Source organism: Silurus meridionalis, chromosome 27, assembly GCF_014805685.1.
Source record: "Silurus meridionalis isolate SWU-2019-XX chromosome 27, ASM1480568v1, whole genome shotgun sequence".
Lineage (NCBI taxonomy): Eukaryota > Metazoa > Chordata > Actinopteri > Siluriformes > Siluridae > Silurus > Silurus meridionalis.
Genome location: NC_060910.1, coordinates 5,243,176 through 5,258,726, shown reverse-complemented (window position 1 = coordinate 5,258,726; position 15,551 = coordinate 5,243,176). Strand labels below are relative to the sequence as shown.

Here is a 15,551-nt window from a genome sequence, read left to right as displayed (position 1 = left end):
CAAAACTGGCGGAACCTCAATAACACCTGTTGATAAACACACCACATAAACACTGTTCAGCGTACCAATCATGAAACGAGGATAAAGCATGACCTCAGTCACACCAGCATTAGCCTCAGATATATAAGCAGTCCCCTTGCTTACCTGAACCATGGCTGGAAAAGCCAGCAACCCTGCAGGCAAACCAGACTCAGGGGGCTCTAAGAGTACAACTTTGGAATTGGACATTGAACATTGGAATGTTCATCAAAACAAGTAGTCAGGACAAACCCAAACATCCCCCAAAATATGACACGGCCTGCGAACCTGAACCGTACTCGTATGATTTACACTAGTTATGGTGTTAACATCACAGCAGTGTTGTAATGCCTGAGATACCCAACGTGGGGCTTTTGACACATCTAGCAAATCAAAAAGAGCAGGGCCATGTTGACCAAAGAGCTCCTGATAGCATTGTTTCAGAACATTCATGCCAAGCACCCCCGGAACCCGGTCACACAGGCCACCAAGAGGGTCTTTAACAACAAGCTTTCCGCAATTTAAGATAACCTGACCACAAAGCTCAATTTCCTGCTCCGAGTAACTGAAATACAGGATAACTAGGCCATTAGCAGCCTGAAGTTGTAACTCCTGCCCTGTGGTTCAAAATGGTGCAAAAAACAGCTTTCGGTAATAGTGGAGACCATCGAGCCTGTGTCAAGCAAACAAGTCACCGGGACTCCGCCTGCAGACATAACAAGATGAGGGCTGGAGGAGATTAACAAGATTCAGGTCTAAAACCTTTTGGCAAAGCTGAGCCAATAGAAACCCCAACTGAGCTGTGTTTCTTCCCAAACTGTTGCTAAAATGTTAAAGGCACACAATTGGTTTTGGATGTGGTAGCATTACATTTGTACTAGGGGTCACATGTCCAGCATGACAATGCCACCTGTGCACAAATTCAGCTCCATGAAGATGCTGTACATGGTTTGGTGCTGAGGATTTTGGGTGACCTGCAACAGAGCTCTATCCTCAATCTTATTAAACATTTTTGGTGATGAATTGGAATCCTGGCTCCAACTCAGGCCTACATCAGTACCTAAATTGCCTTTGTGGCAATGTGCACAGTTTTCCACAAGAACACTTCAATGTATCGTTCAACATCTTCCCAGAAGTAGGGAGATTATTATCAAAAAGTAAACAGGCACTAAATGTGGAATGGGATGTTACAAAAGCATACAAATGTTATGGTTTTGTCCATATAGTGTGTGTGAAAGAAGGTAGCTAGTGCTTTTTTTGAAGTGTTAAAAGTGTTAAAATCTTTAGTTTTATAAATTATTATATAAAATATGAACAAATATTCAGATATATGGTGTGATGAACAATTTAGGCATGTTTAATAAGTCTATAATAAGTTATACGCCTTTAAACCCCTTGTCACTGAGTTCAACCAGGGAAGCAGTCAGTAAAAACAACAAGGAAGGGTCTGGCAACCAAGTAAGCATTGAGGAAGTAAGATAGGGTGAGGCGTTTCCTCAGGGACGAGTTATGTTTTATTACAAACAATTTAATATTAATATTTCCACAAAAAAATCTGATGTAACTTTTACATTTACACTTTTTTAAAGTATAAATGCACACCGAATATAAATTTCTACAGTTTGCTGATTCAACCCTCTTTTTCACGGCTATATGTGGCGCTTGCGTTGCCAGGTCGTGTTTTAAATCCCTCCTTAAGTGTTGTAGCCCACTTACGACATTGATTTTTATATTATAAGCTAGTGTGGCTGCATCATTCCCACCAAATCTTAACATCTTTTTCCCATTACATTGGGTATAATTAAATAATAATTATATACATTATTTTATCACTTATAGTATTGTTTAGTTTTGAAACAATCACTTAATTCCTAGGACATGTAAAAGGTTGTGTATTCAGAATCAACTGCAAAAAGTTTGAGCTTGGAATATACACAAAAAGTGCTAGTAGAAAGGTTGTAAACCTCTTAACATTTTGTGTATTTCTGCACAGTTTTAAACTGTGCAGAAATACACAAAATGTTAAGGAGTGATAAGATGTTCAATCAAGTCCTAAAATGAAAAAAAAAAGAGAATACAGTTTAGAAATGGCACAAACACAGATTTTATTGTTAATTTATTAAACAAAAGTTCATTAAATATCTTTGCCAGAAACGCTATTTGATTCTCTTGGAGTATGGGTGATTTAAAAGGGTGGGTTTCAGTCAGGTGTTTCAGTCAAGGAAATGGCAATTATATGTAAGTTTGGCAAGTTCTGTGTTTCAAGCGCATAAACCTATGGCTTTACTATTACCGTCTGGTCTTCGTCTCATAGGTTTATTGATCTGTGCTATGACTCAATCCACAGAGAAACTCAGAAAGTGTTATCAATGCCCACCAAGTTAGAAGAGGTTACAAAACCATTTCTAAACCGATTGGCCTCCATCAATCCACTGTGTGGGAGGTGATCTGCAAATAAAGGACATAGTGAAAAATATTATAAAAGTCAAAAAATAACTCCAGGTCATTACAAACAGGCCACTCTTGCATTGAGTAATGTCAATGTTCATGAGTCCATCATCAGCAACCACTAAAGAAGAATGCATGGCATGTTAGCATGAAGGAAGCCACAACTCTCCAAAATGAATACTACTGCACAAGTTTGCTTAAGACCACATGGAAATGTTTGAAGATTACAGAAAAAGAGGTTCTCTGGATAGATGGACTGGGAAGAATCAGGGTAGCAGTCCCCAGTCCAGATTGGCTTGCCATGACTGATGAATCTATGAATTCTGGATTGTACAAACAAATTCTACAGAAGAATGTTAACGTATTTATCCGTAAACATAAGTGGGTCATGCAGCACGGCAATAACCTTTAGCACACAAGTATGTCTACAAAATATGGTTACAGCATAATAAAGTCAGTGTGTGGAGTTTTAACCAGATTGAAATGTTGTAGAAAGACCTTAAAAGTACAGTTTTTGTAAGGAACCCTGTCAAAATCACTGAATTGAATACGTTTTGTAAGGAGGAACAGGCCAAACATTCCTACAACCTGTTGTGCAGGATTGATCAGCAGTTCTTGGAAATACCCGTCTGAATTAATTCTTAATACATCCGTGAAGATATTATTACTGAATGTAAAGTTTTTTTTAAACATTTTTAATGTTCAATAATTCCTCTCAATATTTAAATCCAAAAACTACCATATTATTTTATTATTATTATTGCACAATTATATCTAGGTTTATGACTTCAAAGACCTAATCACATTTCATGTCAGTTTTATGCAGAGATACAAAATAATGTAAAAGGCTTACAAATGTAAAATAAGCATGAAGCTAGAAAAATCCATATAAAACTTTAATTTAATCATTTTCAAGATGTCGCCAGTTACCAAACATTGAACATTTTCTAAACCATGCTACTGCTCAAATCCCAACTAAACTCAACTGGCAGTGATGAAAGGGTGAGTGGAAAGAGGCAACTGGTGGGTGGGAATTAAGCAGAAAAAGAAACGAAGGGCATTATTTGTTATCAGATCAATGTGTTCTTAAGGATTGGGATATTTTTGCACTGTATACCATTATGAGGTTTTTGTTTTGCCCTACGTCTTTTGTATGTCCAGCACTGTACAGTGCAGTGTGTGTTTGTGTCAACAAATGTCTTGTTTGCTCAGCTATAGTTGGCAAGTATGGCTGATTCTGAATTGTAATTGTATTGGGTATAAAATAAACAAAACTGTAATTAGTTGCAAATTCATTTGGGGGTTGTAAGACCAAAGACACAATCACACATTCAACAACTGGGACAGTGACCAAGCAACTGGAGACCATTCCTTTTCCATGAAAACTGGTGATTTTTATTGACATGAGCACTAGATGTTGAAATGTCCAGTGATGTGTCAAAGTTAAGAAAATTTTAACTTAATGCAACTATGAAGAGACTTGATGCGATAACTACCATTCACTTTACTGAAGACAAATTGTGAAAATGGCAGTTTCTTCTTTTTGGCGCCTTCATCATACAGAAATGACCACGACACATCATCCTTGATTATGTCCCTGTAGCGATACTTAAATTCATAATCTTAAATGCTGAAACATCAGATCATTTCATTATAATTACAATTTTGGATATACCTGCTTTTGTTATAGCCTATGCCTTAGTGTTAAATTAAGCCATTTGGCCGTTTTTGCTCCTATCAGTGGTGGACAGTACTAAAGTAAATGTAATTTGTAACTGGATTTAAGTAGCTTTTTCACGTATGTGTACTTCGCTGAAGTATTTCTATTCAAGGATACTTTGATTTTAACTTATCTACAATTCAAAATTAAATATCTTAGTTTTTACCTAACTACATTTAGTTAAATTAGTCCTTTCAGTGCTCGAATTTAGTCAAGTCTTATGGAGGGGTCCCCAGTTGATGTGTAATTCATATATTTTTTACTAAAATAATCTTGGGGACCCCCTAAATCTATTTCTTACAAGTAAGAAACTAGGGGAAACCTAGTGCCTTATGGAGGGTCCGAGATCCCTCCAGGACCCTCCAACAAGCCACCAATCAGGGTAGAGCACATGCTTGAACTTGTTATGGTTCTCGCTTGGTGGTATCTACTTAGCATGAACATACAGTTCAACAGCATGCAGAACATATTGAGAGGAATAAATGATGGAAGAATCTCCTGACTCGAACTCGCCACAACACTCGTGGCCTTATTTTTTTTGAAGTAGTTGAAAAGGTTTTGGGCTTGTGATCATTTTTATCGATATCAATCATTAATATCAATATATTAATAGACTGGTGTGCTGAGAGTAACAGAGTCATGTGATAAAAATGATGAACATTATTGCTATATGAAATCATAGTACTTTGGATACTTATGTACATTTAAAAGTAAATACCTTTGTACTTTTACTGAAGTGAAAGTTTAAAGGGAGCACTTTTACTGGAGTATTATTTTACTTAGTGTATCTCTACTTTAACTTTCGTGTAGTTTATCCACCACTGGCCCCCCAATCATTTATAAACACGGTCTTCAAGAGCTTAAAGAAAAGGAAGTTTTACTGGAGGCATGTGACTAAGTTGGATCTGGCAACCCAGGCTGGCTGCGTTGGTCCACGTGGCATGCAGGTTTGGTTGTAACCTCCAGGTGGCGGTATCAGCCCCAGTCTGAGGCATTATGGGGCGGCGATGTTTTTCTTTTTTTTCTTTTCCACCGATAACGAGACGTCGCGTTTGGAGAAGCTGTAACACCTGCAGGAGGACGCAGATTTCCGCCAGCATTATTTTGCATACATTTTAAGATCTCTGAAACCTGAAGGGTTTGTAGGAAGTTCAGCAGGCTGAGATGGTCCAGAACAGTGTGATGAGCGCCGCGGAGGACGTGGCGGATCAGGTAGGAGAACCACACGGCCTGTCCTGATGGAGAAGAAACGAGATCCACACACAAACCTGTGTGTTTGTGCAAGTGCACACTTTATTCATTGTTATGACTTTTTATTTCCTCTTTGTTTACATATTGCTTCTGGTTGATGTGAAGCTTTGCAAATGGAAAAAATTGATTGCTTTCTTTTTTAATTGAATCCTGGATTGTGCATGGTCCAATACTGAAAGTAAGAAGAAACAAAAAAAAGTGAAGATTAGTGAACTGGGTTTATTATCATACCATGAAATAAGTGCAAATGTAATGATGAAAGATTGGGGAGATAAATATCAGGGAGATTTGGAGATTAGAGAAGCCTTGAACCTCTTTCATACTTATAAATTCATCTTTTATAACATTCATCTTTTTAGGACAGTGTCCATTTGTTAAAAGTGCATATTGAAATAAAATCTAATAGATTTCCTTTAGTTAGAGAGTACAAGTCCCATATAATCTTCAAATAATGGGAATAATTTAATACACACACTTTCCAACCTTGAAAACACACACACACACACACACACACACACACACACACACACAAGTATTTAAGTTGTTTATAGCATGATGAATGTTTGGACCTGCAGGTGATGGGGCTCAAATAATGAGTGTAATCACCGATAATCTCCATATCAGACGAACCCTGTGTTCGAACGTCTGGTTTTGTGCTGGTGAATGCAGTGAAATGGATCCTGCTATAACTGTTGAAACAAAGCACTGATTCATTCTCATTCAGGAGCACTTAATTAGTGTAGATTGTTGTGTCACATCAGCCTTCATGTGTAGAAAGACAAGGCCAGGGCATACACTTTATTACACACACACACACATACAGTCCAGTGAAGGCTGCTGTGTCTCATTGCCATCTGGAGCAATTGATTTCTCTTTCTCTCAGTAGAAAAAAGGCTCACTTTATTCTCTTACACTTGATTAAAGGTTGCAGTTACAAACTGAGTAAATGTACCGTGTTGTCAAACGCTAGGCAACTAAACAAACATGATCCTAAAGTTAATGAGTGTTAATGCTGTGTTGACTCTGTGTTGATTGAGTCCTACGCTGCACTAAAGGTCTCTTCCCATTCATGTGCAATCTTGGCTGTTACTTGTTGATTGCTGATTGGCTGTTTCGACTTCCTGCCTCTGTTGCCGAGCCTGGAGAGGGGCCGGGCTTCACCCGAGAGCCTGGTGACGCAGACATTTTCACAAGAAACTCCAGACCTCAATTTTGTAATGAACGCCTCTGTGGGCAAATCATAGTGTTTTTTCATATATGAATCATAGAGTTGCCTTAGTTTTGGGTTTTGGCTGCAATTTGGTGTAGGCAAAGGGAACGGGTGCTGGCATTGTGTTTTTGATTTTTGTTTCAATCATCTTATGGATTTCATTTATTCATGCATGATGTTTTTGTCTTGATGCTTGTTTGAGCCTAAGACTAGAATTTTTTTTTTTTTTTTTTTTTTTGCAGTACAATTAACCCCATATGTGGTGATGTCATGCATTACATCGTCTTACTGAAACATGGACATTTCTACTTTACACTTTACGAAAAGCTTTAAAACTCCTGGTTTCAATTTGTAATGTTGAGTGGCGTGATTCTAATTAAAAAAAGATCAATGAAAAGAAATCTGGATTGTTTCAGGAAAATATCGATTGATCATAACTAGACACAATGGTCCTGCTTAATGTAAATGATTAATATTGCTTGGTTCCTGATTTGAGATTTCCAAGCTGAAAGAGAATTCACAAATAGCCTAAATTCTTAATCCTAAATTCACACAATCTGGGCTGGAAGACAAAAATAAATCCTCGATACGATAATTGACGCTGCTGACTTACTTTTCAGATGTGAATTTAAAGCATATAAATTACTGGATGATGATGATGATGATGAGAGCCACACCTGCTACTTTTTTTTATCTTCTCTTTTGTACTCAGCTAAAAAGTGTTCAGATTATGACTGGGATGTGCACGTCTGTGTAGGGAGTTCAGAAGGCTGCATTTATGTATATTGCGATGTCAGAAATTTGGGTCTAATGATATATAATCTACAATTGAATGCACTTTTCTGCGATGTAATCACATAACGTCATTGTTGCTCGTGTTGGAAGGCGATTAATTTGAATGTGTGATATGTTTTTAAATCAGATTTATTTCCCTTTTTTTTATGTAAAATTAGTTCTTGTTCATGTTGAATAAGAGATTTATTTTAATTTTTTTATTAAAAAGTTATCACAACTGCAGTACGTTGATCAGATCAGTAAGGCGATATGCATTTTCCTCTTTCAGACATGCAGTTTGCAGGGTTTCTACAGGGTCTTTAAAACTTTTTTTTAAATAAAAAATTAAAAAATCCAAATTTTAGGTGTTAAAAAGTCTTGAATTTGCGATTCTTGGTCTTTATTTTAAACAGGTTTTAATTTTCAGATTTCTAGATAATGCTAATGCTCTTCAAAATGCACTTTCTGCATAATCAGCTTTCTGTCATTGGCGCGAATCCCTCTTCTACAGACGTAAAATGGATTGAATTTTTTTAGCTATGAAAAAGTGAAAGTTTAGCGATACTTGGTTTAAAAAAAAATGAATTTAGGGCTTGGCTAAGGCCAGTCACTAACAACGTATTTGTGTGTGTGTTTTTATATATTTTGTCGTGATGTAGGTCCTAAATTTCGTCCTTAGCTCAGCTAGTCATAAAAGCTTAGTCATACAAAGTCTTACATTTGACATTGACATTTGCAGAAACCCTGTTTTGTGTGTTAGAGCAAGAAAAACACTACAATGTGTAGTGGATCATCCAGGACCAGAGACCTCTGTTCTAATATGCTGTTAACTGGTTATTACAGTGCTGCACAGCTGCAGTGAGAGCTTTAATGTTCTTCCTTATCTGCTTCAGTTCCTGCGAGTGACGAAGCAGTACCTTCCCCACGTAGCGAGATTGTGTCTGATCAGCACCTTCCTCGAAGACGGTATCAGGATGTGGTTCCAGTGGAGCGAGCAGAAAGAGTACATCGAGGGCTCGTGGGGGTGTGGCTATTTCCTTGCATCGCTCTTCGTCCTAATAAACTTACTGGGACAGCTAGGTAAGGTGGTGGACTGTTAAATACGATCAATCACAATGATGATGCATCACAATGTCGTGTCCTGATTTAGTAAAAATGTTCACAATTTATCATTAACAAAGTAAAATAATGTTAAGTAGTGCATAGACCTGGATTAGCAAAGAATGAGCAACGGTTTAAAGTAGAAGTAGGCTAGCAGTCACTAGCACTCAGCAACCAGAGGGAAAAAGTTCGACTAGATTTTGGAGTGTGTTTGTGGAGATTTGTGCTCATTAAGCCTCAAGGGAGTTAGTAAAGTCATGTACTGATGTAGGTGAGGTGAGGAGGCCTGGGGTCCAGTCATCGTTCACATTCGTACCAAAGGTGTGCAATATGGTTGAGGTCAGAGCTCTATAGCAGAACACTCATGATATTATACTCCATCCCATGTCAACCATATCTTGTAAAAATAAATAAAAAATATTTAGTCACAAACTCAGGAGAAGTTTCCTGTTACATATGTCCTGATAAAAAAAGATTGTTTAATCAAAAATTGTATTGAGATTGGTTGAAAGATCACCCAGCTCTAAGCCAAAGCATCTATAATCACTCATCACGGTTATCTTATTTGTCTCATAAAACATGGATGGAGATATAATTTCTTAGCTCATATGGGGAGGTGGGAGCTCAGTGGTCAAGGCTCTTGGTTACTGATTGAAAGCTCTATTATATAGATTCATCACACACCGACTGATTTATTTTGAGTGTTTATTTCTTATCATTTTTGATGATTACGGCTTTCAGCTAATAAAAACCCAAAATTCAGTATTTAAAAAAAAATATAGAATGAGAAAATTAAAAGTTTAATATTGGAGACTTGTGGAGTCTCACTCTAATCAGCTCATTAACTCCAAACACCTGCGAAGGTTTTCTGAGCCTTTAAATGGTGTCTCAGTCTGGTTCAGGCTCCACAATCATGGAGGAAGACTGCTGACTTGACAGTTGTCCAGAAGACGATCATTAACACCATATAAGACACAAAAGGTCATCGCTAAAGAAGCTGCTGTTAACAGAGTGCTGTATCCAAGCACATTCATGGAAAGTTGAATGGAAGGAAATAATGCGTTAGAAAAAGTTAAAACGAAGCCCATTCAGGAATTTGGGAGATTCAGAAAGAGTGGACTGCAGCTGGAGTCAGTGCTTCAAGAGCCTCAACGCACAGACGTATCCATGGGCTACAACTGATGCATTCCTTGTTTGAAGCCACTCCTGAACCAGAGATAACGTCAGAGGTGTCTTACCTGGGCAAAGGACAAATAAGGACTGGATTGTTGCTCAGTAGGCCAAAGTCGTCTTTTCAGATGAAAGGAAAGAAAATTTTGCATTTCATTTGGAAATCAAGGTCCCAGAGTCTAAAAGAAGAGAGCAGAGGCACAAGTAGCTTGAGATCCAGTGTAAGGTTTGCACAGTGAGTGGTGGTTTGGGGAGTCGTGTCATCTGCTGGTGTTGGTCCACTGTGTTTTATCAGGTCCAAGGTCAGCACAGCTGTCTACCAGGAATCTTTGGAGTGCTTCATACTTCCCTCTGCTGACCAGCTTTATGGAGATGCTGATTTAAATTTCCAACAGGACATGGCACCTGCCCACACTACCAAAAGTACTAGTACCTGGTTTAAGGACCATGGTATCCATGTGCTTGATTGGCCAGCAAATTTGCCCCACCTAAACCCCATGGAGAATCTATGGGGTATTGTAAATAGGAAGATTTACGACACAAGACCTAACGGCGTAGAAGAGCTGAAGGCCGCTATCAGAGCAACCTGGGCTTCCATGACACGTCAGCATCGTCACAGACCAAACGCCTCCATGCCACTGCAGTAATTAATGCAAAGGGAGCCCTGACCGAGGATTGAGTTCTGTACATGTTCATACTTTTCAGTAGTCCAACATTTCTGTGTTGAAAATTAATAAAAAAAAAAAATAATAATGTATTGGTCTTGAGTAATATTCAAATTTTTTGAGATACTGAACTTTGAGTTTTCATTAGCTGTAAGCCATAATCATCAAAATGAAAAGAAATAAACACTTAATATATCAGTCTGTGTGTGATGAATCTATATAATATACAAGTTTCACTTTTGGTATTGAATTACTAAAATAAGCACCTGTATATTAATATAATATTATTATATGGTGATACTGACTGCTTTTTTTATTAGGAAAAGTTTGTGAATTTGCTGTCTGTACAAGTTAATGTTAACTGTATTGTGTTTATTTTCTCTGGTTACAGGCGGTTGTGTGTTGATCCTGAGCAGGAATTTTGTGGAGTATGCCTGTTTTGGATTATTTGGAATCATCGGACTGCAGGTGGGTCGTTCAAATAATTTGCACAAAGCTGTTCCATGGAATTCATGAACAGTATCTAGAAAATACATTTATAACTGGGTCCAGTTATTAAAATATATCATTAAAGATAATAAAGTTTAGGAGATGGATGGTAGTGTCAGTTGGTGTTTTTCTATCAGGCAGCAGAAGTAGGTTGAGTCCTAAATTCCTTTAAATTCAGGTAAGAAACACTAGTTTTCAGGTCATCACAACTGAAACAGATGGCAAAAGCAGAGCAACTTCTGTCAGGGCAATAATTTGAGACTATCAAAAAACAAAAAAAATCGAAAAACCATCAGAGGAAATATTTTATTGGACTGCATTTTTAATGGAAGACGACAGCGTTTATGCAGTAAGCTCACTTGATAAAAATATCTGTAAAATATCTGAAAATATTTGTAATCAGGTGGATTCCGGTAGTTGGCGGACCATTTGCATACGTCTGTGTTTAGTCTGCGTTATTAGGTCCTGTATAAGTGACCTTAGTTAAAACGTTTTCCGTTAAATATTTTAGATATCTTGTACAATAAAAGTCTTTACGAAAATGCTCATACCTAATAAAAGACAAGTACATGTATTGGGTAGTGTAACTACATCTATAGACTGTAGAGACTGAATTTAAAACTGCTGTGGTGTAGTTTGCAATTAGACATATAAATATTTTTACATGCACCCACGAAGAGACGGGGAAATTGCTTGCTTTTTTCATTAGAAGAAAAAAATATTGGTCTTCTTTTTATTTTTCAAATTCTTTTTCCAAAATGTTATGACCAGATTGCTGATGTGGCATTCAGTTTTGAACCACCAGGGGGCAGAATTACCTCTGATAATTAGAAATAAAAAAAAATAACTTTGCTTTAATAAAAAAATATAAAACAGGCAGTGGAGAGACATTTCCATGTAATGTATAGCATGTGTATAGATTCTCCTATACACAGCAATTTAGAAAAATGTGTAAATATTTAGTTTATTAAAAAATTTACACATTTTATCAAATTTCCATTAAAATCCAGGTTGTCATGCTACCATGAAATTATAAAGCCTTTTGGCAGATATCTAAGGTACAGACCTTTAAAACATGCTAAATAATCATCTCCTTCTCATAATTTCACCAGTTGTACATGTGTTTTTCTAAGCAGAGTATCTGCTCTGCATCTCCCCGTCTAAGCAAAGCCAAATCAGAATCAAGAATTTAACCAAATTTCACTTCATTGAATTGAAAATGGAGAATATGATGTTTTTAAAAAAAAAAAAAAAAAAAAAAAAAAAAAGGCTTCCTATTTATTATGTTTGTGGTGTTTCAGACTATTGCCTACAGCATTTTGTGGGACCCGAAGTTTTTGATGAGGTGAGTTCTAATCAAGATTAAATCAATTCCGAATATCACTTCCACATTAATATTTAAGCTCAATTCCCACTGATTACTCTCTTTCTCACTCTCTTGTTTTATAAGGAACTTGGCACTGGGAGGTGGCTTGCTCTTGCTGCTGGCCGAGTCGCGTTCCGAAGGCCGTAGCATGTTCGCTGGTGTGCCCACGGTGCGAGAAAGCTCTCCTAAGCAGTACATGCAGCTTGGAGGACGCGTGTTACTCGTGCTCATGTTCATGACCCTGCTCCACTTTGATGCCAACTTTCTCTCTGTGAGCACATGCGTGTATACACACACACACACACACACACACACACACACACACACACACACACACACACACAAGAACAAGCTCCATGTTTTATGATATGGGCTGTTGAATACTGATTCAATTAATGGACACAGTATTAATTTTGACCATATGAATGTGTTTGTACATACTGCTGTAGTACAGTTCTAAACCTTGAACCAAAAGTGCTGGTTTGAGTGTAAAGTTTAGGTTTAGATTACTCAACTATAATGACTTAAAAAAGTAAAAAAAAAAACAACTTTAAATTGAATCAATATTAATTAGAGGTTGACTGATTTTACCGACACCAAAAACTATGCTGGATCATACTTGCCGATAAAAGATTATTCAATCTATAAGTTTGAAAATGGATACTTGATTAAAAACAAACACTCCATGTAAAATAGTACTTAATTACAAAAAAAATGGACTGAATTATGAAAAGGTGCTAAATGAAATAAATGTTTATATAAATTGTAATAAATATTTAGAAAATAAGATGCATTCAAATGGAAACACAAAGTAACACTTTAAATAAATAAAAACAGATCTTCAGATGAACACGTGGTGTCAGTGATTCGCCTCTAGAGGCCACTCTCCTACTGTCTAACGCAACCCGGAAAAACTATCGGTATGGGCTAAGTATTGGTGTTGGTCAACAAAAAAAAGATGAATCGTTCGAACTTTAATATAAAATAAGCACTTTTGATAACAGAAAGCCAGGTATTTTGTAGGGAATTAAATGCAATGCTGTTTATAAAAGTATTAATCAATGGATCAGTGAACATTCAAGGCTGTGGTATCATTTTCTTTTCAGGCATGTGCAAAAATAGTACATGCAAGATGTAATAATGCTGACCTACCACTAGGTGTCAATCTAACACAGCCCACATGTCATGAGGGTAGAAAGCAGTGTGTTACAGATATACAATGTTGGTGTCTTGCAGATCTTACAAAACCTGGTGGGCACAGCTCTAATAATCTTGGTGGCCATTGGGTTCAAGACGAAGCTAGCGGCCCTCACTCTGGTGGTGTGGCTCTTGATCATCAACTTCTATTTCAACGCCTTCTGGACCATTCCAGCTTACAGGCCCATGCATGACTTCCTCAAGTACGACTTCTTCCAGACCACCTCCGTGATCGGAGGTCTGCTGCTCGTGGTAGCCCGGGGTCCTGGTGGGGTCTCCATGGACGAGAAGAAGAAGGAGTGGTGAGACTGGGCAACCCTCAGATGGCTCTTGCGCTCACTTTGTAGCTTGTGCTCAGCATTAGTTTCCTGCAGCATTTTCCCTCAAAGCGAGTGCACTATATATGGAGTGATGAGCAGTTTGAGACCAAGCCTGTAATGAAGGAACCCTGAAACCATCACCATGACTCACTCTTTATTTCTGCAGCCCAAGCACTGTCTCACTTTTTTTATGGTTTCAGTGTGTTTTCTTCATTTCTACAGGCACTTTTAGGCGTTATATTTTTTTTGTTCTATTTATTAGCAACAAATAAGGCCAGAACCTTTTGGGGTTTTTTTTTTCTTCTTCTCCCATTCCTGTTTTTAACATTAAAGGTCTGGTATATTATTATGACATTTTTAATCAATCCTAGAATTCTGTTTGTGGTGCCAATCTGGAGTCCACTGACCAAAGAAACATTCCATTTTGTACCTTTTTATTTTTATATTCAAACAACTGTGGCTGCTCTGGTGTTATCTGAGCTCTGTTATAGTTGAAATATATTATACAGAATCTATAATAACATCAAGGTTGGCCCTGTAAAGATCTACAGTAAGATCTACAGTAGCTGTTTATGAATGTATATCATAAGTGTGCTGATTTGAATTGAATAGTTACATTGTGTGGAGCTCGGTGAGTACGGTGGCTGAGATGGTCAACATTACAGCTCAGGAGTATAACCAGCAAGAGATTAGCATAAGTTCAATCGCAATTTGTGAATTCTGTTATTTAAAAAAGAAAAGAAAAGAAGAACTTTTAACTGTCATTGACCACCTTTAATGGCCTTTTAGAATCTTTTTATTTTAATACAAAATTATTATTATTTCACGCCATTCCAATATAAATTTGTCGATTTACTATATCACAAATTGGCCTTGTTCATTGTGTGTAAACTGTCGTCAGGTCACTAAAGTTTACAGTAGCTGATAGTATTTTTTAAAACAAGCAAAGCAGGAATTCAAAAGAAATGAAACCCTGTTATTTGTCACGCAGTGTTTTTCCTCTTTGTATGAAAAAAAAGTTCCCGAAAATGTTGGTTTTCTAAATGTCTCAAGTGTCTCATATATGTTTTGATAAAATGGAAAAATAAAAAAAGCAACCGGTGATCATGGTGTTTGTGTCTCAGTTAAATTCTGTCTTGTTTGCATCCAGCCTTTCTTTAAAAAAAGTATTTCCTGATTTATTTATTTATTTTTTTGCATATTTGTTACAATTCAGATCATCAAGCAAATTTTAATCTCACACAAAGTTAACATGAATTAATACAAAGTGCAGTTTTTAAATAATGATTTTCTTTATTAAGGGCAAAAAACTCCAAATCTGCCTGACCCTATGTAAAAGAGTACACAGGCCTGATTACTCAAGATCTATTCAGTCTTAAGAAATTCAAGAACAGATGAAAACCAAATGAATTGATGTGTCAGTCTGGAAAGGATTCGATTTCTATCCAGAACTTTTGTAGACTGACTGAAGTTGACCTTTTTAAAAGGTTATAATTCCAAGAAAACCTGAATGGGATTGAAATTGAAATTCATAACGAATTACTCCCAAAATCTAATGATACTCACCCATATTATTATTAATAACAAAAATATAACCCTTCCTTATTTAATAACACGGGCCACTATATAGTTCATGTCCTTATTAAGGATGTTGATTAGTCTGAAACTGTGGCCAAATGTTTCTTGTAGCAGCTGAAAAGTCATTGCACGCCAAGTTTTTTTTATGAGCCATGTAAGCTGAATGTAAATCCTGTTATACTGCTTAATAGACAGGAAAATTGACATCTAATATCTGGTGATTAGAGTTAAAACATCTTTAATA

The 15,551-nt window shown here is 36.9% G+C and overlaps 1 protein-coding gene across 1 annotated transcript; it reads left to right on the top strand.

The window, feature by feature from the left end:
• The first annotated feature begins 5,180 nt into the window (after positions 1 to 5,180).
• On the top strand, positions 5,181 to 14,833 carry surf4l (surfeit 4, like). Its single transcript, XM_046842193.1, has 6 exons — positions 5,181 to 5,398; positions 8,315 to 8,501; positions 10,749 to 10,825; positions 12,148 to 12,191; positions 12,297 to 12,483; positions 13,449 to 14,833. Exons 1-6 carry the CDS (start codon positions 5,351 to 5,353, stop codon positions 13,713 to 13,715), a joined length of 810 nt encoding a protein of 269 aa, XP_046698149.1. The 5' UTR covers positions 5,181 to 5,350; the 3' UTR covers positions 13,716 to 14,833.
• Positions 14,834 to 15,551: the final 718 nt, after the last annotated feature.

Coding starts and splice junctions, on each gene's coding strand:
- surf4l (XM_046842193.1), top strand. CDS start 5,351: ATGGTCCAGAACAGTGTGATGAGCGCCGCGGAGGACGTGGCGGATCAG. Junction 10,826..12,147: donor TTGGAATCATCGGACTGCAG/GTGGGTCGTTCA, acceptor GTGGTGTTTCAG/ACTATTGCCTACAGCATTTT. Junction 12,192..12,296: donor GACCCGAAGTTTTTGATGAG/GTGAGTTCTAAT, acceptor TTGTTTTATAAG/GAACTTGGCACTGGGAGGTG.